Source organism: Anopheles maculipalpis, chromosome X, assembly GCF_943734695.1.
Source record: "Anopheles maculipalpis chromosome X, idAnoMacuDA_375_x, whole genome shotgun sequence".
NCBI classification, from domain to species: Eukaryota; Metazoa; Arthropoda; class Insecta; order Diptera; family Culicidae; genus Anopheles; species Anopheles maculipalpis.
The window spans coordinates 7,661,574-7,688,179 of NC_064870.1; the positions used below are offsets into that span (position 1 = coordinate 7,661,574).

The following is a 26,606-nucleotide window of genomic DNA, read 5'->3' on the forward strand; positions in this document are numbered from 1 at the left end:
GAATGAATTACCTGTGCCACAAACCTTAGTCATATTTTTTTCTAATTCATTCCACTACTTTTGACCACACCAAAATCACGCTGTGCAACCTTCACTTGTGTTGTGTTTTGCATACATTTAGGTGTTTTTCGCCTAGTAACAAAAAAAATTCGTTAGGCCTTCTAGAGCCTTCTAGAGTCTTCTAGAGACTTTTATCAAAGATTTTAGCCAGGATATATTATTCACATAAAATTTTCTTAAAGCTAAATGAATCAGGTACGCCAAAGGTTGCTGCTTAAATGAGTCTGACACCACTGGGTTTTTGGAAACCCATCTTTGGGCGTGCACGAAAACCCGAATCAATCAGCTACTTTCCGCACGAAGGACACAAATTAATTAGGTAATGCAAAAACATTGTTAGGCATCACTCGGTACTTCAAAATCCGATCATAGAGACGAAATAGCCCTGGCGTAGAGTGTATCGAACGGCACTGTAAACAGCAGCAAAGCAATCACGGACATTATCGTACAATTAGACGTTTCGGCTCGAACCGACACTGACAGTTTGTATTATTTTCGTTTTCTTTGTTCCTGGTTCAACATTTCGCAAAAGTTAAAAAGGGGGAAATAGAATACCGAAGGTGTCGTTCCTGGCTGGTGTGTTTTCTGTGCTACGGGCATCATCCCCATGCAGGATGTGCTGGTGAGAAATCAGGCTGTGCTTATTAAACAAAAAAAAGGTTTTTTTAATCCCCACCACCGACAGCCAAATTATGCTCGCTGCCCTATATTGGACGACGTTAATGCAAAGTGAAACTGTGGTGCTGTGTGTACCAGCTGTGCACGGTTGGTGTGCCTGTGTGTGAGCGTGTGCGTGTACTAGAAACAACGAGGAACAACAATCAGCAGTGACTGGGTGAAAATATTTAGTGAACAAACAAAAAAAAAATATATATATATATATATATACATATATATAAATAACAGACACACACGCACACACCAAGGGAACGAGCAAAAATTCACGAAAAGTTGTGACGCGTCCTGTTCCGGGTGTCCTTTCCTTCGTTTATTAACGGTGGCGGAGCTGGCGAAAACAATATCGTACCACCCAAGGAGACGAAGGCTAAGATAAAGTGTGTGTGTGTGTTTGCAAAGATTGGTACGTGACCTTCCGGCGCGTTCAGAGTGATCACTGAGAAAGCTACCAGCTTCTATCAAAATTAATTTGCAGCAGCACCAACACGGCGCATCCGGCCAATGACACACGGCCAGAAGGTAAACAGACGGCGCGCCTGAACATTGCCTACTATTTAACCCTTTAACGATGACTTAACCATAGTTCGGTGTTCGGTGAAGCGAAGCAATAATGATGGTGCTTTTACGAACGGAACGACTTGTTTGGTATGTTTCTACTGGCATGTAAAAAAACATACACACTTCTCGACAACTATTTACTTATCTTTGATCCGTCCCATTCTCCGATAGATCGAGCTAGACGCAGCAGCAGACAAAACCTCCCCACGAAACACGATTTAGTGTGCGCACGATGGCGAAGGAATACGATTATCTGCTGAAGGTACTGCTGGTGGGCGATAGCGATGTGGGCAAGCAGGAGATTCTATCCGGCCTGGACGATGGCTCGACGGAAAGCCCCTTCTGCAGCGGTAGTGGCAGTACGTAACAAACGGTTTTTATACCCCCGCACAATCGTCAACGCTTTATACTAATGTTGTGCTTATTTGAAGAGTCGTGCAAAGATTCGTGAATGAAAAAAACACAAATCTTTGGATTAAGATTCAGATTCATGAATTTGAACGAGAGATACCCAACACTCTGCATTATACTCATTGCGCTCGCTTTTTTTTTACAGCGGCACATAAAACGACCACCATCCTGCTGGACGGTAAGCGGGTAAAGCTACAGATCTGGGACACATCCGGCCAGGGCCGGTTCTGCACAATCATACGCTCCTATTCGCGCGGTGCCCAGGGCATCATACTCGTGTACGACATCACGAACAAATGGAGCTTCGACGGGCTAAACCGGTGGCTAAAGGAGGTCGAGGAGCATGCACCGGGTGTCCCGAAGGTGCTGGTCGGGAACCGGCTGCATCTCGCGTTCAAGCGCCAGGTAGCGGCCAAACAGGCGGAACTGTACGCCTCCCGCAACAAGATGGCCTGCTTCGAGATATCGCCGCTGTGCGATTTTAACATACGCGAATCGTTCTGCGAGCTCGCCCGGATGGCACTGCACCGGAACGGGATGGAGCGGATCTGGCGCACGAACAAGGTACTCTCGCTGCAGGAGCTGTGCTGCCGCAGTATCTGCCGGCGGACGAATGTATATACCATAGATAGCCTTCCGCTGCCACCGTCGGTTAAGTCGTATCTGCGTTCGTACGCGCTCACCTCGTCCCAGTGCTTGAACACGGTGCTGAACAATTCTGCGTCGATAGCGAAGAATCTCAAAAGCAAAACCACCACCTCGTACCATCTGAAGCACAACGTACGCAATGGGTGCGTGATTTCTTGATTGTCATTGTCAGTTACTGCACCCGGCACGTGCGCACCGGACTTTGGTGGTACGGGTGTCCATCGGTGGGGCACAGCCTTGCCGGTAGCAGGCAGCTGAGGATGGAAAGAAGCACAGAATCGGCGTGTAGCGGTCAAACGCTAAACCTTTAGCTTGGATAACTAACACAATTAGCTCTTTCGTTCTTCATTAAGGCTCCAGTTTTTTTTAAAGATTTTTTTGTGTTTTTTTTTTTTGTTAAAACATTGTTGCTACTGCTCGTCAGAAGTATTTTGTTTTTAAACCTAACACTAATTACCTCACACTTAAAAGTGACGCTGCCACACATAGTTCTTTGCGGGGCCATTAATGGTTAACTAACAGATAGTTGTGTGTTATGTGTGGGAGGACCGAAGACTGGACCGTTTTGTGGACCCGTACATTGCGCGCTACCTTTTGTTAAGAAAATCCCGACAATGTCACCAACTATCCGTCACATCTTTATGCAATTAACCATCCCGTTAAACGGAGCAACAAAAATAGCACAAGAAATATTTCTTGCAGGGATTTTTTCGATCCATAAAATGTAACTTTTGAATCACTCAGTGTAATTTTTCAAATCGATCATTATTGCATGGTTCTTGTAGAATTTTGCAAACATATAGGGGAATTTTATTTTCAGCTAGGGGAGACATTGCCACCTCGATTATGGAACTTTGCAATCTGCGGTGGATGGGCCGCAATGCAAATTTCTCCTAAGTGAATGTCAAACTTCATTACGTACTTGAAAAGCTCCACAACGGATTTGCGCTATTCCATTATCTATTTAAAACATTCCCCTTAGTAATTCTGCTATGCCAATACCCTGCAAGATATTGAGTTTTTCAAGCTACCTTGGCTGACGATGATCACCTCAATATATTTTACACAATATGGAAATGCGACAGGATAGCTACAAACAACCTCAAAAATCGTGAAACCGACGGTCCTCACAGGGTTTAACTAGCCAATCTGGTCTTGTAAAATCGTTATCAGTCAACGTAATTACTTATTCTGGCGACGTAAATTCTCAATCCTAGCGCATTGTCAGTTCTGTTTGGGCGTCGTGAAGTATAAATCCTGCAAAGTGAAAAATGAATGAGGCCGAATTTGAATTGGAGCCACTGATTTGGCAGCTGGAACAAAACAAATACAAAGGCGGCCGAAATTCATTCTTTACTATGACGGATTCATACTTAAACGACACCCGAATATAACTGGCAATGGCACGATTGATGGTCTACGACGCCAGAATAAGTATTTACGTTGACCGGTAACGATTTTACGAGTCCACTGGACACTGTGGAACGTTTGCAACTTTTCTTTTTGCACTCTACTCTTCCTAACTTTCTTCCTTTCTTAAAAAAAAAAACAAAACCTCAACTCTACTTGTGCAGGCGCTGTACGGGACGCGCACACGGGACAAGAAATGAACCAAATACTAATTTTATTAACAAAATCAATTACGCTAAGTAATCTTAAACACACACGCGCACACACGCGTAGAGAGACACGAAGAAACGAATTAACAATTCGCTCCGCACGGTGTATAGAGACGTCAGACGGTTTGGGTAGGATACCGTCGCTGGCCGCTGAAGAAAGTTTTGTACTTCTTCCGCCCGGTACCAGCAGAACGTATGTGTGATTATCATAAATACTATAAGCCGGGGGTTCGAAAGATGTGGTGCGGCACATCTAGACTAGACTGATGGCATAAGATCGTGAAAAAAAACAACTACAACCACACACCAGAGAGCTCGTATAAGCGGTGTCGCCGGTGAATTTTACTGTACACGCGCGAACACGGCAATGCAAATATGGCTTCGTATTTTTTTGCTCTAGTTTTAGCTTTGTTTCTGTTTTTTGTTCTTCTTTTGTTTAGCTTTTTGCTATATTATCGAATAGGTTACTTTACTGTTTTTTTTTCTAATAGTTTTAAATCCACAGTGAGTCATTTTAGCTTAGCTACAAGAAAGGAAAACCCTCAAAACCCCGATGCAAACACAAATGAGATACGCTGCAGCTGGAAGGACACAGCTTTCAATTTTGGAGATTGCAGATGCAGGGCGATAAAATAAATCGTCCATGTGTTTTAAAACCCGTGCGGGTTGTTTTGAACATATGGACACTTATTTTATGACCCGCAAAACACTGTACACGATAGTTTAGTAGGACAGGTTAAAACTGAGTCATGCGTGCGATAAGGTCAACATGAAGCATACAACTTTAAGCAAACAATTTGCTAGAGATTTTACTAGTATTTAGTGTACTAGTGCGTAGACTACGAGGAATTCTAATACTTTTTTTTACTGCTACGAAATCCTTTTACTTTGACAAAACTGATACGCGTTTAATGCGTTTTTTTTATCGTACTATACTGTGTGTGTGAGTCTGTATGCGTGTTGTATGTGTGAGTGAGTGAGCGTGCGTGCGCGTAGGTTTCCGGTAGGATCCTACACGAGACAAATATTCCACAGACTCTTCTAGGCGACATTCTAAATGTTGATTCATGCATCCAAAAACCAAACACAAAACAACTAAGCCAATCGCGCAAAGAAAAGCTTTTTTGGGTTTTTTGTCTCTTTTCTCTTCTCTAGTATTAATGTCGTATGTATATTGAGTGGGCGGATGTGGAAAAGAACTATTGAAAACGAATAGAAATGAAATCAAAGGCATGCACAATGAAGCAGAATTCAGGCCGAAAAAAAATAATACTCAAATTCATCCCAAATAACACACAAGTACAATACAAAAATTGGTTTCTCGTAATTAATACAACAAAAAAAAATGGAAATGAACCTAAAACGCACAAACAATTCCGGCACAGGAAATTAAAATAAAATAAAAAAAGGAAATGATTTTTTAAAAAATACACAAACACATACGCATCTTGATACAGGGTTTATAGAGTCACTTTACGAATTGAACGATGCATTTCTTCGATTCTGAGACGTATTTCCATTTCACAAGCAATAATAGCGCATTAACATGCTTGCGGGAGTTTCGATTGTTGAAAATACAATATGGGAAGAAATGGACTTGTTCGACAGACATGGAAAATCATCTCACAATCCACGGAATACGCCGTTCAAAATGTAAAGTAACTCGATAAACCCCTACAAACCTTATAATGCAGTGTTACATCAGGAACGTACTGGCAAGTGCTTCCGCAAGTTGCTAACAATATCCAGCACGAGATAGTAACAACATCCAAGCCGGACGGTTTTGTGCATTAAATTGACATCCAATGCAACTAATGGCGATCGAGACAAAGCGTTCAGAGCGCGAGCGGATTATGATTTCAATTTATTTATGAGGTGTTTTTATTTCTTTAAGTAGCAATAATGTACGATACGAAATGGCGGGAAAATACAGCATTGTGAATGAATTATTTAAAAAAAAAAACAAACAACAACAACAAACGTAACCAAACAGCCCGCTTGTGTGAGCCAGTTTGCATCGAAAGAACAAGCCGGTATTACACGATGGTTGGACACGTTTTCTTATGGTAAGTATCCATCGTAGATGTAGTTGCCACCGTCACCATTCGGTAGCGATTTACGCTCCGCATACTTGCCATTGTGGGTTCCGTAGTTGCCATGTCCGAGCTGAAACAGATTGTGCTTCTGGTGGCTTTGTCCGTGCAGCTGGTTAAGCCTGTTCCGGTTCAGGCCCGGGTAGGATGCGTCCGCGGTGAAGTACTGTTCGGCTGTCTTGTAATCGTTGGTAATGAGCTTCACAAACACCTGCTGCTTATCGGCCGACGGTGGCACCTGCAGCGTATCGTACACCGGCACGGTCGGTGTTGCTGGTGCAACGATCGGCTTAAGGCCTAGCTCGTGGCGGCTCATCGATTTGATTATCTGCTCCTTCTCGATCGCTTCCAGCTCGTCGCGATTCTTGTACAGCATGCAGAAGGCACGCATCGTGAAGAAGTAGAGAAACTCCACACCGGACAGTAGACTGAAGCCTAGGAACAGTCCCGCTATGCCACCGAACGATACGAGCAGATCGACCCACCCGAACAGTACCTCGCGCTTGTAGCGGATGATCGGCCAGGTAAGGTACTCGATCGTGACCTGAGCCTCCTGTTGCTCTTCTTCCGTCTTCATACTACACGCACAGAGAGAGAGAGAGAGAGAGAGGGGTAGAGAGAAGGAAGACACAGAAAGATAGGCAAGCGTTCAGTACACTCGTGCTCGCTACACATAATCCCGCTGCTACTCACATCTTCGAGTACTTCTCAATGTCGTACACCGTGTTGAGACAGCCAAGCTCACAATCCTGACAGCTGTAGATGCTGGTAATGTTTTCCGTGTACTCGCTCAAACACTGGAAGTTGAGTGACGTACACATCGGTATCGAGCGTACCGGTGCGTAGAACGGTGGTACGCACTTGCAGTACTTCAAACTTTTCGCAATCCGGCACTCCTTCATGCAGCCGGAAAAGGTGTACGCGTCCTGGTAATATTGGAGCTTTTCCTCCTCCGGAAAGATACATTTTCGCTGCCCGATCGACAGCTGCTGGGCGTCCTCGGTCGTGTACGTTTGCTTCATCGAGATCAGAAACTCTACCTTCGAATCGATGTCCCACATGACCTGGGGCTGAAAGTCCCAGCCGGAAATTTCGTTGTACGAGTGGACGAAAATGTTGCTCTCGCGCAGCGGCTCGAACGTTAGGGCCCACTTCTTGTCCGTCTCGAACAGCACGTACACCTCGGTGTTGAGAATTCTTGGGAGGGAGTCAAGGGTGATTAGTCGGGTGTGTAGACTGCTTTCATCTCTCATTGATAGTTTGATCACTGTTTGAGATAATTGTTTCTTTGGTGTGCATTAGCGTACCAAGCGTTCATGGTGCGTACGGTAGGATGGGTGCAAGCGAAGATGTACTAAACCTACGGTTACTTATGATAAGAATCGGACTTTATGTGCAATGTGTGTTTTGATTACTTTATGCAATAAAGTAATAAGAGGTCTCTGTGGACGATAAGAAGCACAAGACCACAAAAATGGTAAGGCCTCGTCTTTGCAGACGTGAGTTCCTGGTACGCGAGGACCCGTGGAGGTCGAATCACCCATTTATTGCCCAATTTGTTTGAACAAGGGCCTCGTGTAGATGCAACGAAAGGCCAGTAGTTGAAGTGCACTATTATTGAGACCGCTGGTACTGCCACCTGGTGACTTCGAGGCAGAATTTCAATCTGGAGGACAATTTCTTTCTCTCTCTCTCTCTCTCTCTCTCTCTCTCTCTCTTTCTCTTTCTATTTCACTATAATGTTGCAAATACAGCCTGAATTAGCCCAACATCTCTTGACGATTTCAGTAGATGCTTGCCCTAGGTCTGTTATACAAGATTGCATACCTTTGGGCGCAAATGTTTTTAAAAATTGTTATTACATTGATTGCATACTTTGAGACACTGAAGTCAAACTAGCACAACACCACTAAAGTCCGAAACGTCACGCAAAATCAAAACCAATACTTACTCCACCTGCTTGTTATTGGTGTAGCGTGCGTTGAACGCATAACAGAACCCGTGCTCCGTGTACATTGGCTTGAACATCTCGCAGCACTCAATGTCCTCGTCCTTGTAGCGGCAGGCCGCGAACGTATCGTTACACCGCACCGCCACCCGGAACACTATCTCCCTCAGGTTAGACGTATGCACTGCCGGTGTGCTGGGCATATCGCTCAGCATGGCCGCCACCTCCCGTATATTATCGTACGACAGCTGGGTTAGCAGCTTCAGGAACGGTTCGTACACCTCGCTGCCCTGGTCGTACCTGCCAAGATTCTGGTACGCTTCCGTCCGTACCGCCTCCTCATCGTACGGTGCCGTCGGACACACCAGCACGGTCGGAAAGATCACCTGCTGGTTGTGAAAGTCCGTATCCAGCCCGGTAATCGTCGGATTGGTTTGAAACTTTTCCCACAGACTGAAGATGATCACTACCGCCGCGATGAACCCGAACGCAACGAAGCAAAACCACATGAACCGCTCGAAAAATGGGCGGCCCTCCTCGGCAATGTACCGCACACCGTGCAGGGTTGAGTTGTCGAAGAACTCCTTCGTTTGAAAGATGAAACTGCGCCGAAACAGGCGCAGCGTGTTGAACGATGCTTTCGGCTTACCGTTCGGCGTCACCTTCGCCTTGCCCTTCTTGATCGTTTTCATCGTTCTGGTGAGCCGCTGCTTTCCAAGGGACCGGCCAGCATCTTTTACCGGTACGGTCGGTTGATTCCCGTACTTTATCTGCTCCATGTTAATGGCCGCCCCGGGGTCGGACTGATACTGCTGGACAAAGGATACTGCTTAACGCGGCGACTCGAGGCCAAAATCAGTTGGCCGGTTGGCGTGATTGTGTGTCATTAGTGGGACAAGGGGGGCAGGAATAATTGTGTTGTTGCTAAACAATCGGTTTATCGGATGGAAATGATGGACACGCACGAGCGCAACTGGTTGGTAGGCTAGCGACAACCGTCAGACCAAAATCGATACGACTACACAGTAAAACAATTAGTTTGAGAAATTGGACGTATCGATATACACAGGTCTGTGGGGTTTTGAGCGCACCCATGGAGACGCCTAGTAGCTGTGAAGCGTGTCCTGAATCGGTAATTGCCTACACTGATACCGACCTCGGTAATTACTCATATTTATATGCATGCTTCGTGACGTTGGAAAACAGAATACAAGATTGTCATTTCAACGGCATTGAGGTTTGAAAGACCTCCAACTAAAAGTTTGTATCTTTTTGTTCGCTGGCGGTGTGAAGGTGTTATGTCCTATCCGAAAGCGGGATAGGTCTCTCCAGTTTTGGCTGGTGTCGGTGACCATTTCGAACTCCAAGTGTCGGAGACGGTGGCTTTCGAGCGCCACTCCAAAGCGTCCAAATGGCTAAAGGAGGGACGCCATTTTCATACAGACTACCAGTTAAACCTGAAATATAAATTGTGACTTTTCGCTGGAATTATATTGGGGGGTGACTTGCAAGGCCTCACTCCCAACCTTCTGTGTCGTCGGAGAGTCTACGGATCCTGAGGTGTTTAAAGTTCTGTAGGATCCTAGGACAGAAGGACCAACCAGCCGTTGTTCCATCGAGAACAGACGCTCAAACGCACTGAGTCGGCGCAGGGTATTGCGAACCTACATGATCCTTTAAGCGGTTTCGCGCCATACCCATATCAGTGCCGAGTTTCCTTGATGCAAGTACGACGTGCTCGTATTTGAGCAGGCCAAGAAGAAAAAGCGAACCTATTGAACCTCGGCTACGAACATCGCACAAGCGTGGTGAGAATTGCATACCTTTAGGCGTACCGAAAAATGTATCCCAAAATTAATTGCTCAAAAAACCATTTTCTGATTGCTCCGTTACAGGTTACTAAATAGGGTAAGACCTTGTGCTAGTTGCATTCCTTACCGAGAGCTAACTATCTCTGTTGATCAAGTGAAGGAAGTCAACGGTAAATGGCAGGACTTCTCCGATTCGGTGTACGTACACCAAAGTACCAAAATGGTGGAACAAATTCGACATACGAATGATGACAATCTTGATTAAGCATAATTATCGTCGGACACGCCACACCGCACGCCCATCCTACCCAATATTGTAGCAGTATGTGGTGTAATGTGGTGCAATTTGCTGACGCTCGCTCTCTAGCACCCGCTCGTTGGTGGTTGTGGTGTGCTGAGTAATTGTATGGATTTCCCCAACCGTTTATTAGTCATTGCCCGTCCCGGTGGTGTAGTGCTGCTGATCTCTGATCTTCTCGCATTCTACAATACCCTAGCGGTACTTCTGCATCGATACAGCAGAGCAAATAGGGTGGGCACGCGCGGCACACCGTGACAACAAGTGACATCAATGTTGACAGTGGGCGACTGCCTGCAGCCATCGTTTGGGGCTGGGAGCTGCCTGCGGCTGGGCGAATAATATTTCTTTTCACACCATTCACTTCAAAAAAAGCTGTCGAGAGCGTTCGTTCATTGTCAAGCTCTATCACAATCCGTATCAGAAGGTAGCACTATATTGGCAGGTCTTGCGCTCAGTAGCAGTATTGGAGAGTGCCTGGGTGCCTGGGACAGCAGTTGGAACAGCATCATCAGGCACACAAATCACAGGCTGTTACAAACAAACACACGAAAAGGAAAACGCACGCTAAAGACAGGATCCGAGGCAAAACTGTTTGCTCAAAATACGCTCCGCTTCCGAAGGAGCTCTCGGGACAAGATGGGCCATGCAAAGCAGGCGCAGACGCCCAAACGAGAAGATGCAAAAGGTAAATGGGTAAATGGCGACGACGCTGCCGGTTTGTCGAACCTTGAACGAAACCATTCATTAGAAGATGCCGTTCTTTACTGATAGTGATGGAGTCCGGCAGAGCCTAACCATAAACAAAACAAAAAAAAAACACCCCAAAAAAGAAAAAAAAGGGCAAAAGGCTTCCTCTGCGCCGTTTCTGCGTGAATGGTGTTTAGTGCGATAACTTAACCCTTTTAGGATCAGCCGCTTTTGCACCGTTGGCAGGAATTTCTAGCGACGACGATCGACAGCCCGCAAAGAGCATGTTGGCTGGCCTTTAGCACGGTGAATCATCAACAATGCAGCCTTAATCTGTGCGAAACGTTCCAAGCGAAGACCCAAAAAAAAAAAGAAGCGGTTTCAGGCTGCGAATAACAGTGTGCGGATGCACTGATGCGCCTGCGGTCGTTAAGAAGGGCGGTGCGATTTTCTAAACGGCGCCAATTGTTCGCCACGCTCAGAGGGGCAAGCCTTTTGGGCGGTGTTGCAGCAGCCCGAAACCGAAACGGTCTGGCCGGATGTATTAGGCTGCAGGTATATCAAAGCACTACCGATGCCACACTTGATTGGTCTCGATGCTACCGAGGCATAACGTTGCATTAGGCGTAATAAAATGCATCTGATTTATTTTTGCGCTGACCGACCCGAAGTTGCAGCGCTTTGATGATCCCTTTCTTCAATCAATGGCGCTGAAGCACAAGATCTGCACAAGCGAGGTAATAAAACAGACCGCACGCACAGCAACACCCAAACAGCTCATCATCAAACATCGGGCTTGCACGTAATGTTTGTCCGCAGTGATCTAGACCATCCGGGCGTCCTCAGCTTGCGGGCAACACCCCAAAAGAAAAAACGATTTTTGGAGAATGTTACAGTCATGGCACTGTGACTCCCGCTCCAAACCCATAAATGGTGACTGTTGTCTCACGGTACGTGCGTCTATTTGCAGACATGCCCCCGCCGACCAGCAGAACCGTGCAAGACTTGGGGACCCATGCCATGCCTGCACACCCGGTAGGTCCGGCATTCGGATGTACTGACGATTTGCGCAAATTGCACTTCGCGCGTGACGCAATTGCGCCATAAACCACCTTCCTACCCGTCCCCACCCGGCAAACAGTGTGCGCGCTTCAGTTCCACTCCTAGGCATCGGGAAGGCATCGACGAATTGGATCACCAGCAATTCTGACAAGCCAACAGATACGGGCGACAACCCAATCGTACTGACGCATGCCCGTCCCCGTAGGCCCGACCAAAGAAGCTTCCACCGGGAAAGTTGACAGTAATAATCGGCATTATGGGTTCAAGCTTCAAGCAACACGAGCAGGGAATAGTTCACAAACCGTGATACAGGAATATCTCATCTAAGTCCCAACGTGCAGTCCCGCGCAACCGAGACGGGGAGGCTTCGGTAGCAGTTCGTGCTATGTGTACAGTTTCCACGCTACGCTCCTCGCAGCTTCCCGTGGTCTCGGGTGTTTTGAAATGTTTATGAAATAATACCTTCAGTGTGTGTGTGTGTGTGTGTGTGTGTGTGGGGGGGGGGGGGGAGGAGGTTATTAATATTCATAGACCAACAGTTCGTTGGCTTTCGTTGGATTTGAATCGGGTAACTGGATCAAACACGCCGGTGGCCTTGTTGGTCTCTGTCACTTGTCCAACACGGGGTTTGCTATAAACCGTTCCTTGCACATCCCTCTCCATGTGTGACAGTGCCCTGGGTGACGCGTTAGGGAATTTGTAGTACCCGAATAACTCTCAGCTTCTCATCCGCTATTTTGCAGAATTCCTCAAACTCGGCGATCCTGAGCATTACGACTTTTATACCTTTTTCATGAACAGGAAAGTCTTAACTATTCCATAGCTTACGTTGCTGTAAAATATCTACTCTCTTACACAATAAACAGCTAACAACAGTAGTAAAAGTGTCAAAAAAAGTGATCGCCAGCAATTTCTATTCCTCGCCGAGTGCTCCAGCCAGTTGATACAGTTTTCGAAACGATCGTAATAGTTTACCGCACGATTTTTGTCTTTCCCATTCTCCATTTCCTCCCTTTTCCGTGCTGTCTTCTTTGCCAACCCCCTACCCCTGGATCTGTTCCTCCCGCGGGAAGTTCTTGCTTTACATGCCAAGCTGAGCCGGCACACCTTACACCGTACACGATATCAACGCGTCCCTAACTGCTCTCCGTGATGGGGCACGTAATGAAGTGTCTGGTTTGTGGTAGGTAATACGATAATCTATCTACTTCTCATTTTCCAACATTCTACGCTGCATGCCGACCTGGGGACACCCTGTGGAGCGCGTGTGGATAGTATGGCGAGTTGAGGTGTGACATGGCCTGAAGATAGGGCCCACAAGACAAAGCGTTCATATCTGATAAAAAAAAAAAATAGCACTCACACACGTACAACAATTTCAGCGGTACGTGAGAGCATATTTGGCATGAGAGGTTCCAATGCTTCACTGTGCGAACACTGTCGCCAGGATTTATCTGACCACCTATCTTGCGCTTGGCAGCAGAACTCGTTAGTACCGATTGTAAACCACCGGTTTGTGGAGGGGGAAGCGGGTGGGGCACAGTCGTATTTTTGGGGCACACAGCCCAAAGGGAGTCCTCGTCCGGGGGTTCCAACAGACAGTGTTGCGATGCGTCAGCGGTTGATGTGGCCACGGGCGAAGCAGTTCCACAACAGCATCTCCAACGGCTCGTCACGACTATCCTGACGATCCTTTTTTTGTTGTTGTTGTTATTGTGCGGGATCGCCCAGCAACACATCTCGGTAGCTCTCATACCTTCGTCAGCGTCAGCGTCGAAAAGCTAACGTGTCCTCCAACCAAGGGACCCTTTTTGGGATCATCCTTCGCAGTTTTTTTTTTGTTCTTCCGCTCCTCTTTTCATTCCGGGAGGATGCAGATTCCGACGTGCCCGTTAGCACCCTCCGGGTGCCCTGTATCCCGAAGATCCGTTGCTTCAGTGATTCATAAATCAGCGTCGTTGATAGAATCCCCGGGGGGTGTCGTATCTCTCTCTCTCTCTCTCTTTCTCTCCCTTCTGGAGCGCTGGCGAAGTCGTGGGCAGGAGAAAACACGCACGGTCTACAAAGATGACTCGTCCCGGTAGCCTCTCATCATACCGGGGAGTATCCTGTGGCGCTGCGCGCTTGACTTGCCTTTTGTTCCTTGTCCATCGGTGGGAGCTCAGAGAAAAAAAAACACACACATTAAAGCAAATGATCAAACTGCGACACTTTCGGTGGCGCAGGTATATATGAGAAAACAAACTAGTTTTTTGTGTTTGTTTTGTTGCCGTTGTTGTACGGGACCGCTAATCTTTGATCTACAAAAAAAAAACGCTTCAAAACACACGCACACCAAACACGGCAAAAGGGTACAGCACTACGGCCAAGAACCGAGGGCCCGGCGCGTCGTTACCCCGGTACGAGACCAACCATTGAAGAATGCTTTTGTTTCCGGTTCGTTCTTGATGGAATGCGAGTGAGAAGAAGCTGGGAGCTGGTGCGCGCCGTACGCGACCAAACCTCAAGCCCTTGTTTTTGGACCCAGGCGTACCTTACCCGCGGCAACGCGGAGTATGGATGCGAGTGGCATGCGGGAAGAAAATAAATTAAAACGAAAATTGTCTATCTGTGTGTCCGTCGCAATGCGCCGGGTCACATAACGCATACCCGATGGTCTAGGAGGTTCTAGCGCCTCCGAATGTCTGGGACCTACCGGAATCGTCCAGCAGGCGCGGACAGTGAAGTTCTGTGCTCTTGGGTTGTTTTGTTGTTGTTTGTTTGCTTCACTTGTGTCTTCTTGAACGATACAAGTGTACATCTTTTTTAATTTCTCCATCCTTTCTTGTTGTCGCTTTGCGAGCGGATGAGAGCGGTTGGTCCTCACGGCTCGAAATAGACATTTGGGCTACGAACCTTCCCACCTCCGCGAAATAGAAGATGCGCTTGCGTCCACTTTCTGGTGACTTATTTTATTTGTTGGGACCGCTTTTTTTTTCTTCTTCATTTACCGGCGAAGATAAGAAGCATAAAAAGGTAACGAAAGAACAACTACAGTACTACACTCTACCCGCTAACCTCCCCAAAAACAGATCAACCAGGAAAAACGCTTGAGCAGCAAAGATGGGCATGAGGAAAATAAAAAGTACACAAAGTAAAACTTACGTGCTTCCAGCGGATGAAGATTTGATTCGTTGCCCTTTTTTCGAGAGTGTGCTGTTCGTTCGTAAGGCGAGATGCTGTACATATGCTGTTAAAGTTTAGTTTTACATTCCTCGCTGACGTTCCCAGCGACCGAGGCATAGGTGTGAAGCAGCTGTGCAATGAAAAAGAAAGAGAAAAACACATTTTAATGTATCGAAAATCGGACGAAGATGACCGCGGAATTTAAGTTATAAGTTAAGATATTAGTTTGGCTCTATTATCCAGGAAACCATCTCTATTAGTGTCCTCAGAATTGTGAACATGTAGACTCCAGAGAGGAACTCCAAATTTAGCATACATACCTAGTGATGAGAATATATCTATTGAGATATTACTTTGACTTCTTCTCGCCTAAACGACCTGCTGAATGTCTTCAGCAGGTTCTTCTTCTTATTCCTGGCATAAAGACCTTCGAGGTCACATCTAATGGCTCACTAGACATGCTTTTCAGAGTATCTTGACTTGTTTATGTCTAAGCTATCAATCTCGGTTAGAATTCTAGGGATTTCTTAGAATTGCGGATATGTGATCCTAGAAGAACTTCAAATTTGACGTACGTACTTAGTGATAAGGTGATATCTTTACTATTTTTTTATTCCAATATTACGGCTAACCTGACTACGTAGAAAACAAAAAATTGGCAAAAATTGAGCAAGGCGTGGCCTCCCTGTTATTTGCCTTATCCCAGGCATGCTCCGTTATAAGGTAATATCAATAAAGATAATAGTTAGGATATTCTTTATCTTATCCATCTCATATTTTCACGCTATCATGGATTGATTCTATGTTAGCAGCTTTGGATACAATTCTAGGACATCCTCAGAATTTTGAGAACCTAGAGGAAATCCAAAGGGTGGCAGATGAGACAGCGGCGCCAGTATTCACACGGCTGTACCGGGGTTTAAATCCCGTCTGGGCCGCTCCCCCGTAGTGAGGACTGACTATCCAACTACGTGGTATTAGCAAAGTCTATTAAGTCATCAGAAGTCCAAATTTCGCATACATACCTTGACATGAGGTTCTAGCAATCAGCCGGACGTAATCAGACAATTTAATGTTAAGCATAAAGTACATGATCTAAAAGGGGGGTTCTCTTTCTGAGGCCTAATTCTCTAACTCATCCGCATCCGAAGCTTAACACTCCATTTCTGAACCTGCCTCAAATGCTCAACTACATCTACCACGCAACCGGTTGGCACATTTGATTGCCTTTTTTGCACATTGTTTTCTCTTTCTTTTTTTCCTGCTCGAAAACTTCTTCACCATTCGCTCGGTTCCCGTACCGACGCGGTTCGCTCGTTTTTGCAGCTCTGCAGCACAGCTCCCAGCGGCAAACGCCATTTATTTCACTTTTATGAGGCGTTTTATGTGATCCGAGACGGTTTAGCCGGTACCTCTCCGAGAGTCCGAACCTTCCTGCGGGAGTTGTGCCTTTTTTTTTATTCGGGAATGTGATTTTCCTGCCTATATTGTGGAGAGGCCACTTACGAGCACAATGCGTGCGTGAGGTGACCGGGCACCTGGAAGTTAATTGTTGTTGTGCGCTGGGCCACCACCATCCGTGTTTCACCATCGAGATTGGGACGCACCGTCGGGTGCGTGAAACCGTCCGTGGATTTATGAATTGGGCACAGCCGAACACGGCAAGAATACAAGGCACCGCAACAATACCGTCCTGGACAATCCTTGTGACCGGGGACCGGGGCCCGGCCCAAAGCCACGTCGGGCATACCCCGGGAACCGCACTGGTGTACCCACTGGGTTTCGCACAATCGACACCAAATCTGATCAATCGGCCGACCGAAACGGTTCTCTTTGCTGCCAAACCAACACCGGGCTCGGAGGGATCTGGCCAAATCATTGAAATCTCCCAGCGAGCTCCAGGAATTGGGAACGCATACGACACTATCTTGGACCGCCTGTTCTGTCCCTGAAGGATGCAGGTCCTTTCGGCGATTGACGTTTCGGCTCTGGAATGTGAGGTGGAGATTTTTTTTCTTCCCATCTCTCTTTATGAATGGATGCGAAAGTCCTTTTGTTCGGTGACTGCATTCCATTCCCTTTTATTTGTCCCTGTTGTTATTGCTGTTGGCTGTGAGGCGGCACATTTGTTTCAATTGCTGCGTGGGAGAAACAACTTCATCTCAGCAAGCTGAAACAGACCTTAATTCGTGCTGGTTACAAGGGTATAGGAATGCACAATTGAAGCAGCTGTATTTACACGCTCCCTTTCAATACCGTTGCCATGGCGTCAGCAAGTGGGTGGGTAAACGGTGTGAGATAATGGGCGAAAGAACCATTACGGAAATTCATTGAGTAACACCCTTAAAGCTTACCGTTGGAAATAGGATTCAGATTGAGACACATCAGTAATGTTGCTCTAAACGAGTTGTGTGTGTGTGCGTGTGTGTATTCTATGTGTTTTCCTAGGATCTCTTTGTTTTGGGACACGGTGTCCTGAATATCTCTTCTTCAGATTTTCCGATTTCTCAGGGCATCGCCTGGTTTTGGGCAAATCGTGGGAGAGCGCACCATCGGTAAGTTGGAATCGATGTTGGACGAGCGTGATGTGCGAGGCCTCCCAAGGTTGCGGAAATTATTAACACGGACACTTGAGACTTTGTTGATGATTGATTGATACCGTCCCATCAGTGTCGCTTTTGAACGACATTGACGTGTTTCCCTGTTCGGTTCGGCGGCGGCTTATTTGTTCCTTAAACTACTGTATTCAAGTTTCAACAGGGTCTTCTCCCCCTCTTCTGGTTGCAGCCAACCCCACCCCTGATATAAAGATCCAGAGATAGTGTAATCTCAGCTGATACCTCCATCCAACACTCCATAAAGCCCTCGTAAGGTGTGTATGTTGCTGCTGCTGCTACGCGCACTAATTAGGATCGCAAACAAGTCAATTCAGATCCCCGCTGACATGACGGTGTCTGCCTATCACCAAGCCTGCCGTGCGTGTGTTTGTGGGTCTGCGAGTTGTTTTATGTTCTTTTCGTAACATTATATCGCATCTCGCGGATCGCATCGTTGACGATGATGGTGATCTTACGCAACGTATTCCCACGGCACCGGCGGTGGCCTGTCATCAGCATATTTATCCAATATAAGTGTTGGACGTTGGCGTCTCCTACCGTCTGCCGAGGGTTTCCGACGCTCTCCGGGCGTTTTGAATTGCTTGCTGATTTTTTCTCTTCTTCTTCCTGTTCGTCCTCTGTTTGTCTCATTTCTCCTGCTCCCTTCAAGCCCCCTCGCACTTCCTCACACTGTACACGTTTTTGAAAATTGGAGGTTCTCTTCTACACTTTTTTCAGCACCCGTTTTCTTTTTATTTTTTAGTTTTTTGCTGGTCCCGTCCGGTGCGCCGGATCACATTTTACCACCAGTGGTCGTTTTCGTACCTGTTTATTAACCCAATTTGCAAAACATAAAACAATTTGCAAAACATATACCTTTCGGGGTTGAGGAGGAAGTGTGTGTGTGTGTGTGGAAACGACCATAGCGACCGTGAAGGAACGGGGAAAGAATAATAACGTCAGTTCCATTTCAGCGGGCCAGATTTCACACTTGATGCCGACACCTAGATCCATTTCGTCATATTGTATTTAAAAAAAAAGAAAAAACTCGAAGTGCTCATTGCCCATCCGAGGCCCGATGTTGCCATTTAATGTCTGCAAGGCAACACACAACTGTGTCACAATGTATCCGCTAGAAAAATGCGCTAGGATCTGACTTACGGATCTATAGTGCTCTATAGGTTGGTGTATTAAGAGTGATTTCGTATTTAAATAAGTTTCTAAAATTTATTTCTCCAAGAATAAGAAATTAAGACAGAAATAACTAGACTATTGTTTCGTTAAATTAGAAAAAAATCCTTTGATTTCAATGCTGCCGATGATAATACAGCTGATTGGAATCGCGGATTAGCTTATCAGGGTCTAAAGAATGGTAATGATCCACGTCAACGTCTGTGAAGTAAAGGTGGGTGGATGGCTCTGGAGATTCCTTTGCTGCCACCAAGAGCCTGCAGCCAGGGAGATGAGCTCGCCTGTCTTCTCTTCAATCTGTCGCGAGAGAGGGCCATCCGAGATTCGAAGGTGGATTGAGCTTAATGACAAAAAAACTCGTGTCGGAAGAATGGGTGCAAAAGTCAGCACCGGACTTTGTCCAAAACTGACGCAACCTGCAAGAGAGGCTGTGCGTCACACTCCGAGAAGTTTAGGTTCCGTATGTGTGGAAGCACAATGGAGGAGAAGCTGCAAATGATAGGCTCTACGAGGTCATCTGGTCATGTCTGGCACCAGTGAGCTGATCACGTCATGAGAATGGCGCCTATGGGCTCGCGTAAGTCCTTTTAGACCGTCCACGGGGATAGAGGAGGCTTGGCAGGTCCAAGTCACAGTTAGTGCCTGCGAAGCCTTCTTCTTTTCCTGCTTGGCCTGCCTCAAGATTGAGCACGTCGTTTTTGGTGGGGCATGAATCCGCCACTACCGTCAGGATATTCGCGCCGCCAAGGGTAATCCTGATCGAAAATGGCTGGTGCATTGACGCCCTCCGTCTGCATGGACTAACGTATGAGTATGCAAATGTACAATGCATTTGGTGGGTTTGCGGGAGTCTAATGGATCGCAGGAGTTTGTTGATAGAGCCCGTAAAGGTACCAGAACTCCTTCTCGAGACCGCCAACTGACGTGTCGGGCTCTATCAACATCTGAGAAGTAAGAAGTATGTCCAAAAAAGTGTTAAAAATGTAAAATATCATTTTTTCTTATAAACTAATGACCCAACGTAGGCCTGAAACACCTTGATAGAATAATCAGGCTGTTTTAAGCGTTCCTAAAATGATCACAAAAAGCTGCTAACTTCTGATATTATGCATCACACGAAAATTAATTTCTAATTTTCCCTGCTTCGCGCACCATCCGTTCGCGCTGATCTATTATAACTAATCCTGGCATCGGTCGCGATTAACTCCTCGTTAACGCACATCGGGTCGCACCGGGGGTCGCACGCTTCTCGGAACGCGGTTTTCGCGCAGCTCAGTTGATGCGTCCCAGGTACGGAGGTCCTGCGCCTGGAGCAGACGTTTCAACCCTAAACCGTGGCGACTCATTATTTCAATTAGTCGCAGATAATTTTCCATAAACACGTCCCGTGTACCACCGCTTCCATCTCTCTCTCTCTCTCTCTCTCTCTCTCTCTCTCTCTCTTCTCGTACCCACATCACTTCCGCTGCCGTGTCCATATCTTGCACCGAGTGCGATAATTACCATTCTGTGCTGCGATTCTTGTCCCGCCCGCTCAATCTCCCGGATCCTCCCCTTGGCTTATTGGGCAGCGAGATGCACGAGCAGGCACGGTATATTCCTTCGCTGTGTGTTGTTGTGCGTTTTTCCTTCCTGCCTTTTTTTTTTTTTCTCTTGGCTCATTGTCCAGCCGCAACCCGTTATTGGCGGCTTCCAGTGGATGCAACGCGTGTTAGGCAGTAATTTCGATGTGATTATGTCGATCTTAATTACATTACACTTTTGAAAAGTTAAACTAACATTTCACCGACACGCACACACAACATGCATGCGCCCCGGCATGTGTGTGTGTGTGTGCTGTTGGTGGAGGAGGGTTTTTTTTCTTTCTTCCTCGGTCTTTTTGCAACCCCTTTATTTATTTACTTGAGAGCTGAAGGTGCACGCTGCAGTGCTTTCTTCGGCTTTATTGGCTTTATTTATTTTTGCACCCGAGCTTGTTTTGTTCGGTTGTGTTTTATTATTTTCCATCCACTTTGCTCCTGGGTTGTTGCGTTGTAATTTGCCTGCATCCTCTTTTGACGTCGTGCTTCGCTGGCGGATCGGCCGCTGTCAGCCGTGCGCACTTGCACCGCCATTGCGTGCAATGTGTCATTTTTTCTTTTCGGTGGTACGCGCCCGCAGGGCTGCTGATGGATGTCCTCAAAAGATGCTAATTTAAGTGTTTAGTAAAGTATCTCTCTCACTCCATATTTTCCCAGGCAGCATCCGCGAGAATGTGGAGCTTCGGTCATCAATCTGTGGGACTGACATTTGCGCACGGGATGTTACCGGGAAGTGCATTAGATGGGGAGGTGATCCGGGATAATGGGTTTGACCTGGTGGATGCACTACATTTGCATTCGAGCAGCATCCATATTACGATCAATTAATGCCTGCTGCGGTATTACCTAGTTATATCTATTAAGCCAAACATGCACCAACAGAAACCCGCATCTAGCTGGCTCATTTACCGGATTCGGACCAAAAGTCCTGGTGGTTGCTTCAGTTACCGTGTCAGCGCATTGCTCCCCCGTTCGGACCCGTTTATCTGCACAACCAGATCACTCGTTCCTAGCATTCCTGCACATTAATCTAACTTTGCTAGCGCGCTCGAGAGCTCTAGCTGCTGCGTTATCCGCGTCCCGATCGGTTCCAGCGCTCCTGTGGGTCGGATCGGTGCGCTATGTTTGGAGAATCTCCAACTCGCCGACTCCCCAGGGAGAATCGTCACTCCAGCCACTGGTACCGGGCTCGTGTGACTCACCAACGACCACACATCATCGATCAATCGCTGCAGCGATCACACACGGGGAGTACACATTTGTTAGATTGATTGATTCGCTGGCGCTGAACAATCTTGACGGCCCCGGCCGACCAGAAGGAATGCGGCAAGGACAGAAGAAAGAGATTCGAAGGGTGCAGAAAGCAGTCCAAACTTCCAAAGGCCTCTTCTGTGAAGCGCCCCCCCCCCCCCCCCCCCCCTCAGTGGTACACTGAAGTTGATACAATGACCGAACAATGACAATAGACATGAGGCGAAAAGGGGCGAAAGATGGTTAAAAACGAGAGGGCGAAAAAAAGAAGCATCCCGACCGAGATAAATGGGAAGAGACGAAAAGCAAGGTTAAACAAGAGCGAAAACAGACACACACACACGAAAGAAAATAAAAAGGTTGGAAGCAAAGAAATAAACAAATAACTACAAATCAATTATCGACGAATTTTCATTGATTCATTTAAGCATAGCAGCACACCAATCTCCAGGGATCAAGAGGGGCAAGTGAGCAGGAAGTCTCTAGCAACTAAAAGCTCAGCACAACACCGAACTAGACGATGGGTTCCAAAAGCGAACAACCAAAGGTGCAACCCCAACCCCGAATCGAACCGGTCACCGAAGCGAATTGGTAAAGGAAAGGAAAGAAAATAAAACAGGCGCACCGAAACCTAACATCCTCATCATCATCAGGCAAGCAGGAGCGCAGCATCACTATCAACCCGCCTCCCGTGTTGATGCTCATGTTCATCACACCGAAGTATGTGGGACCATCCCGGCCGGTAACTGATACACAGAGGCATGAATTTATTGGTTTTTACACGTTTTGCGCGCGCGCGACGCGCGAAAGCCCTCTGCAAGGGGAGGGTTTTTGGGGGTAAATGTTGGAAAATGTAGGACGGCTCGGCGATTGGGTGTACGAAATTGTACTAAGATTTCATGTTGTCAGTTGGATTCTGCACTCTGCATGTACTTTCAAATTAGCGAGAGTGAGAACACACACACAATTTGTGGCACAATTTGTGACTCAATGTGACTTCAAGAAGGATCTCCCCTAAATAATGTTTAACTAGGGTGGCGTCTGTAACTCGTTCAGATGTCTGTTATGTGAAATAAAGAAGTAGCCAATTAGTTCTTTGCGCAGATCACGATCAGCAGCGTGTTCCTCAACTTGGGTGATAACTTTGGAGATTAGATTAGTTAAGATGTCATGTTGATCTCTGATCGCTTTGATCAGGTGAGAACGGTAGAAGTTGGAGGGTTCCAACGCATCGAATCCACTGATTGTGTCAGAGTCAGAAGCTTCTTCTACTAGACCCTTCATGGAGTTTTTATTTATTTATATTCTAGTACTACAGCTAACCGCCATTATTGTCAATCAGGCAAGTTAACCAAGGAAGTTCATGCTTAAATTCTAAATATTAAACGCTCTCGGACCTCACAGCCCAGTATGTGCCCAGGGTGACTCTTGAAAAGTCAAGGCACCAAGTATATTGCTTCGTTTGCTTACAACACATTTAAATTAATTAGAACCTTGTTGAGCTTCTTCAGCTTCGTAGTTTTTTTAATGCTCTATGGAAGGTGAGATATGGACCTTATCCCGGATGAACTCCTTGAAGGTCCTAGTCAGAATAGGTTGTGGAGTCCCCTATCATCAAAATCAAAATTGATGGAAGTTGGGACTAGCTACATCGGACCGAAAGGACCCTCGTGAAAAACCGAAAGGAACGAGAGGACATTTTGGGACCGAGGGAAGGGTAAGCTGTTTCAAATATTTTCCCCGTTCATGAGAGGTTCCTGCTTACACTACTACACTGCTAACTAATACGGGGCAGGTAGTCTTCATAGATGGGTCTCCTCTACGAGGGAGCCGTCGGGGTTCTTGGCTTAAACAACAACCCCTTCTTCTATAGATCACGCAAGCCATCGAATGGTTTACTTAATTGACGTGCCGATACCACGCACGTAGTTGAAAAGTCAATCCTCAACTACGAGGCAAACGGTCCGGCTGGGATTTGAACCCCGGTTCTGCAGTGCAAAGACCGGCGCCGCTATTCCCTAGACCACCGGGCCGCCACTAAAGCCTGGCTATCAATGCTACCAAAACCAGAAATTGCTATTAGTGTTCGTTTTCCCAACAAAAATATGATTCCGAATTTCCAGATATTTTCAAGTGCAAGAAATCTTCCAACAAAATAAATAAAAATTTCAATTATCTATTCAAAGTAAATATGATCTTCTATACCCCACACACAAATGTAAAGTTTTTTTCCTTTGTTGAAGAATAAATCCACAAAATTTTGTGTTTCTATGCAATAAGTAAAATTAGCTGTTCAATGACAACCACACACCCCCCTCCCTCCCCTCCCACTTCTCCTCTCCTCCGCCCACCATTCGTTGATGGCGGGCGCATGGCCAATATACAGAGATTAATGGCATTGTTTACACAACCCCCCCCCCCCCCCCCCCTCTTTGCTTGCTTCCGTCGGGTTTGATTGTTTACTAAAGCTAAACGAATAATGTGATTGTGCGCATTGCGAGCTCATAAACTGTCCTAACTGCAAGCTGTTAGATTCTCGAGCGAAAGCAAATACAAACTATTTACTTAGCATGTGCTTTCGAACCGTTTTACGGGTGGAAAGAGAGCTGGACAGAGAGAGAGAGAGAGAGAGTAAAAAAAACGAGAAGGCTACATTAAAATGTAACCACGCTGTTTGTTAGCATAAACGGTTTTTTTTTGTTTTTGTTTCGTTTCTTGCTTTCTTTATGGCGCAAAAGCCTAATGCCCACACTCTCGGTGTAGGTCCACGGAACTACGTGGCTGGTAGACCCCGGGAGGAGGGTAAGAGCCAAGGAGCCGCGCGTGTGTGTGTGTGGGAGAAAATAAAAATACAAAATAAAAGCGACAGCCAACAACAAGCTACAAATTAATTGATCCCTGTTTACAGAGGTAACCAACCATAAAGTTAGCAGCCATCGCGGCCGCCCAGCGCTGACCGGCGTCGTAAATGTGTGAGGTGAAAAACAGAAGATAGAAGATTTGTTCGGTTTTCTTTTTTCCACCATACAAAGCTTTGCTTGTAGTTTTGGTTGTTGTTATTTTTCTAAAGGCTCGCCCCTGTCGACTTCTGGCGGTGAACAAAAACAAATCCGGAGGCTGGAACGGGGGCGTCCATTGGGAGACACAAAAGAACCCTTGGCCAGCGCTGCCAAAAAGGGATGATGATGAGTCGGTCCCGAAAGGAGTCAAGATTCGGGACCACCGGATTTTTTTTTGCTCTTGTTCCTCATTCGTTTCAACATTCGTTCATTTTTTCCCGTTTTTTTTTTTTAGGATTTTATTGTTGTTCTTGTTGGTCTGCTGGTCTGAAGCTTCTCCTTCGGCTAGCTTTGTTCGTTGCGTTGGTTATATGGGCCTTTTTCTTTTACGAAGTGATAACTAACTAAATCAGCTCTAACGACCAAACGAAGGCCAGCGGAAAGAAAAACAGTGACACTGCTCCGTGTGTGTGTGCGCGCGAGAAAAGCGAAATAAAACAAAAGAAGACATAACCCAGCATGCCAACTCGTGCGCTCTCGCCGCTAGGTTAGATCTGAATCTCTGAAAGACAGTCAAGGATTTCTTCGTCTGTCCGTCTGTCACCAGGAGTGCGTCTTTGCAAGGGGTGAAGCACGGTAAAAAGGTAGCTTGAAAAGCGTCCGAAAGCACCAAAGAAAAAAAACCCCCCGAAACAAAACTGTTGAATGAAGAGAATGTTTTTTTTTTCGGGATGTTCCGGTTGCCACCCCTCCCCAGACTTCGGTGGGGTGCCCAAACTTCGAAACGTTGGCTATGTAATCTTGGGCGCGTGATGCTGGCGGGCTTTTTGTCTGACATTCGCTGCAGATCGTTTCGCTACAATCATCCGGTTGTAGCCGGTGGATGTGGGATGCTTTTTTTTATGCATGCAATTCTGTGATTTACTTTAGCTGTTGGAAAAAGCTTTTTTTGAAAAACATTTGTTGGAACTCTGTCAGATTTGTTTTTTTGTTTTTTGGTGAGCCGAAGCTACATCTAGCTTGGATTATATCGGCATTTAACGTGGAAGCAGTAATGATGTTAAGCTTGGTACCCATGTTCGGAAAGCCAGTAGTTGCAGTAGTTGCTGATAGTTATAATCTCAAAACAAAATTTGATGTTGCCTAATAAAGAATAAGATTTTCTAATACTGATTACTACTCTAGAACTTGTATTTGGAACATCTGGAACTGACAGTCTTAAAGATCTTTATGGAAAGTATAGAAACCATTTGACTAGCTATTAATGTCAGAAAACAATTTGTTGAAATTTCCTCCTTGTACTTTAATCACATTGGTCATTGCCATTTTTGGCGAAAATAAAACGGAATGGGACGCCATTTTAATTGTTTGTGAACCGTAGCTTCTGTTGAATGTGTAAAGGACATCAAATGTTCGGATGGCCAGTTCCAGGCTTCCACTCTATTAACTTTCCCTTCTCCAGAAAGACCAGAGTTTGATAGATATTTGCCTGATCGTATCCATCCGGCTGTCAGGAAACTCAGGCCCAGATTTCCTCGAGATTGAACAGATTTCTCGTCCTAGCGACTGTAAATTTAGAGATAAAGCTCTCAAATTTTGACAGTATGTTGTCAAACGGTGCACGTTGCGGTGTACATTGACCACTGACCGGTGGAAAGACCACCAGGTGACAGTGCAATTGTATGACGGCGACAACCTTGAGGTGGTAGAGGAGTTCTGCTTTCTTGGGACCGTCGTAACTTCGGATAACGATGTCAGCAGCGAAATCCGGAGACACTTTGTGCTGGGGAATTGTGCCTACTACGGCCTTCCCCGTCTGCTGAGATCCAGAAGACACGAAATAGAGAGATATATCGCACACTGATTCGCCCCCGGTGGTCCTATATGGCCACGAGTCTTGGACCATCCGAGCGGAGGATGCAGTCGCCCTTGGCGTGTTTGAGCATC

General features: G+C 46.3%; 3 protein-coding genes across 3 annotated transcripts in view; 1 reads left to right on the plus strand and 2 right to left on the minus strand.

Moving 5' to 3' along the window:
* Positions 1-26,606, minus strand: part of LOC126567281 (protein retinal degeneration B) — a 208,646-nt gene that overhangs the window by 131,416 nt on the left and 50,624 nt on the right. The window lies entirely within an intron of this gene.
* LOC126559789 (ras-related protein Rab-40C) lies at positions 1,491-2,514 on the plus strand. The gene is made up of 2 exons (XM_050215966.1): positions 1,491-1,655; positions 1,853-2,514. The coding sequence occupies exons 1-2, from the start codon at positions 1,529-1,531 to the stop codon at positions 2,512-2,514; spliced, it is 789 nt and encodes a 262-aa protein (XP_050071923.1). The 5' UTR covers positions 1,491-1,528.
* LOC126556540 (sodium channel protein Nach) lies at positions 6,036-8,794 on the minus strand. The gene is made up of 3 exons (XM_050211806.1): positions 8,019-8,794; positions 6,761-7,264; positions 6,036-6,645 (listed from the first exon to the last, which is right to left on the minus strand). The coding sequence occupies exons 1-3, from the start codon at positions 8,792-8,794 to the stop codon at positions 6,036-6,038; spliced, it is 1,890 nt and encodes a 629-aa protein (XP_050067763.1).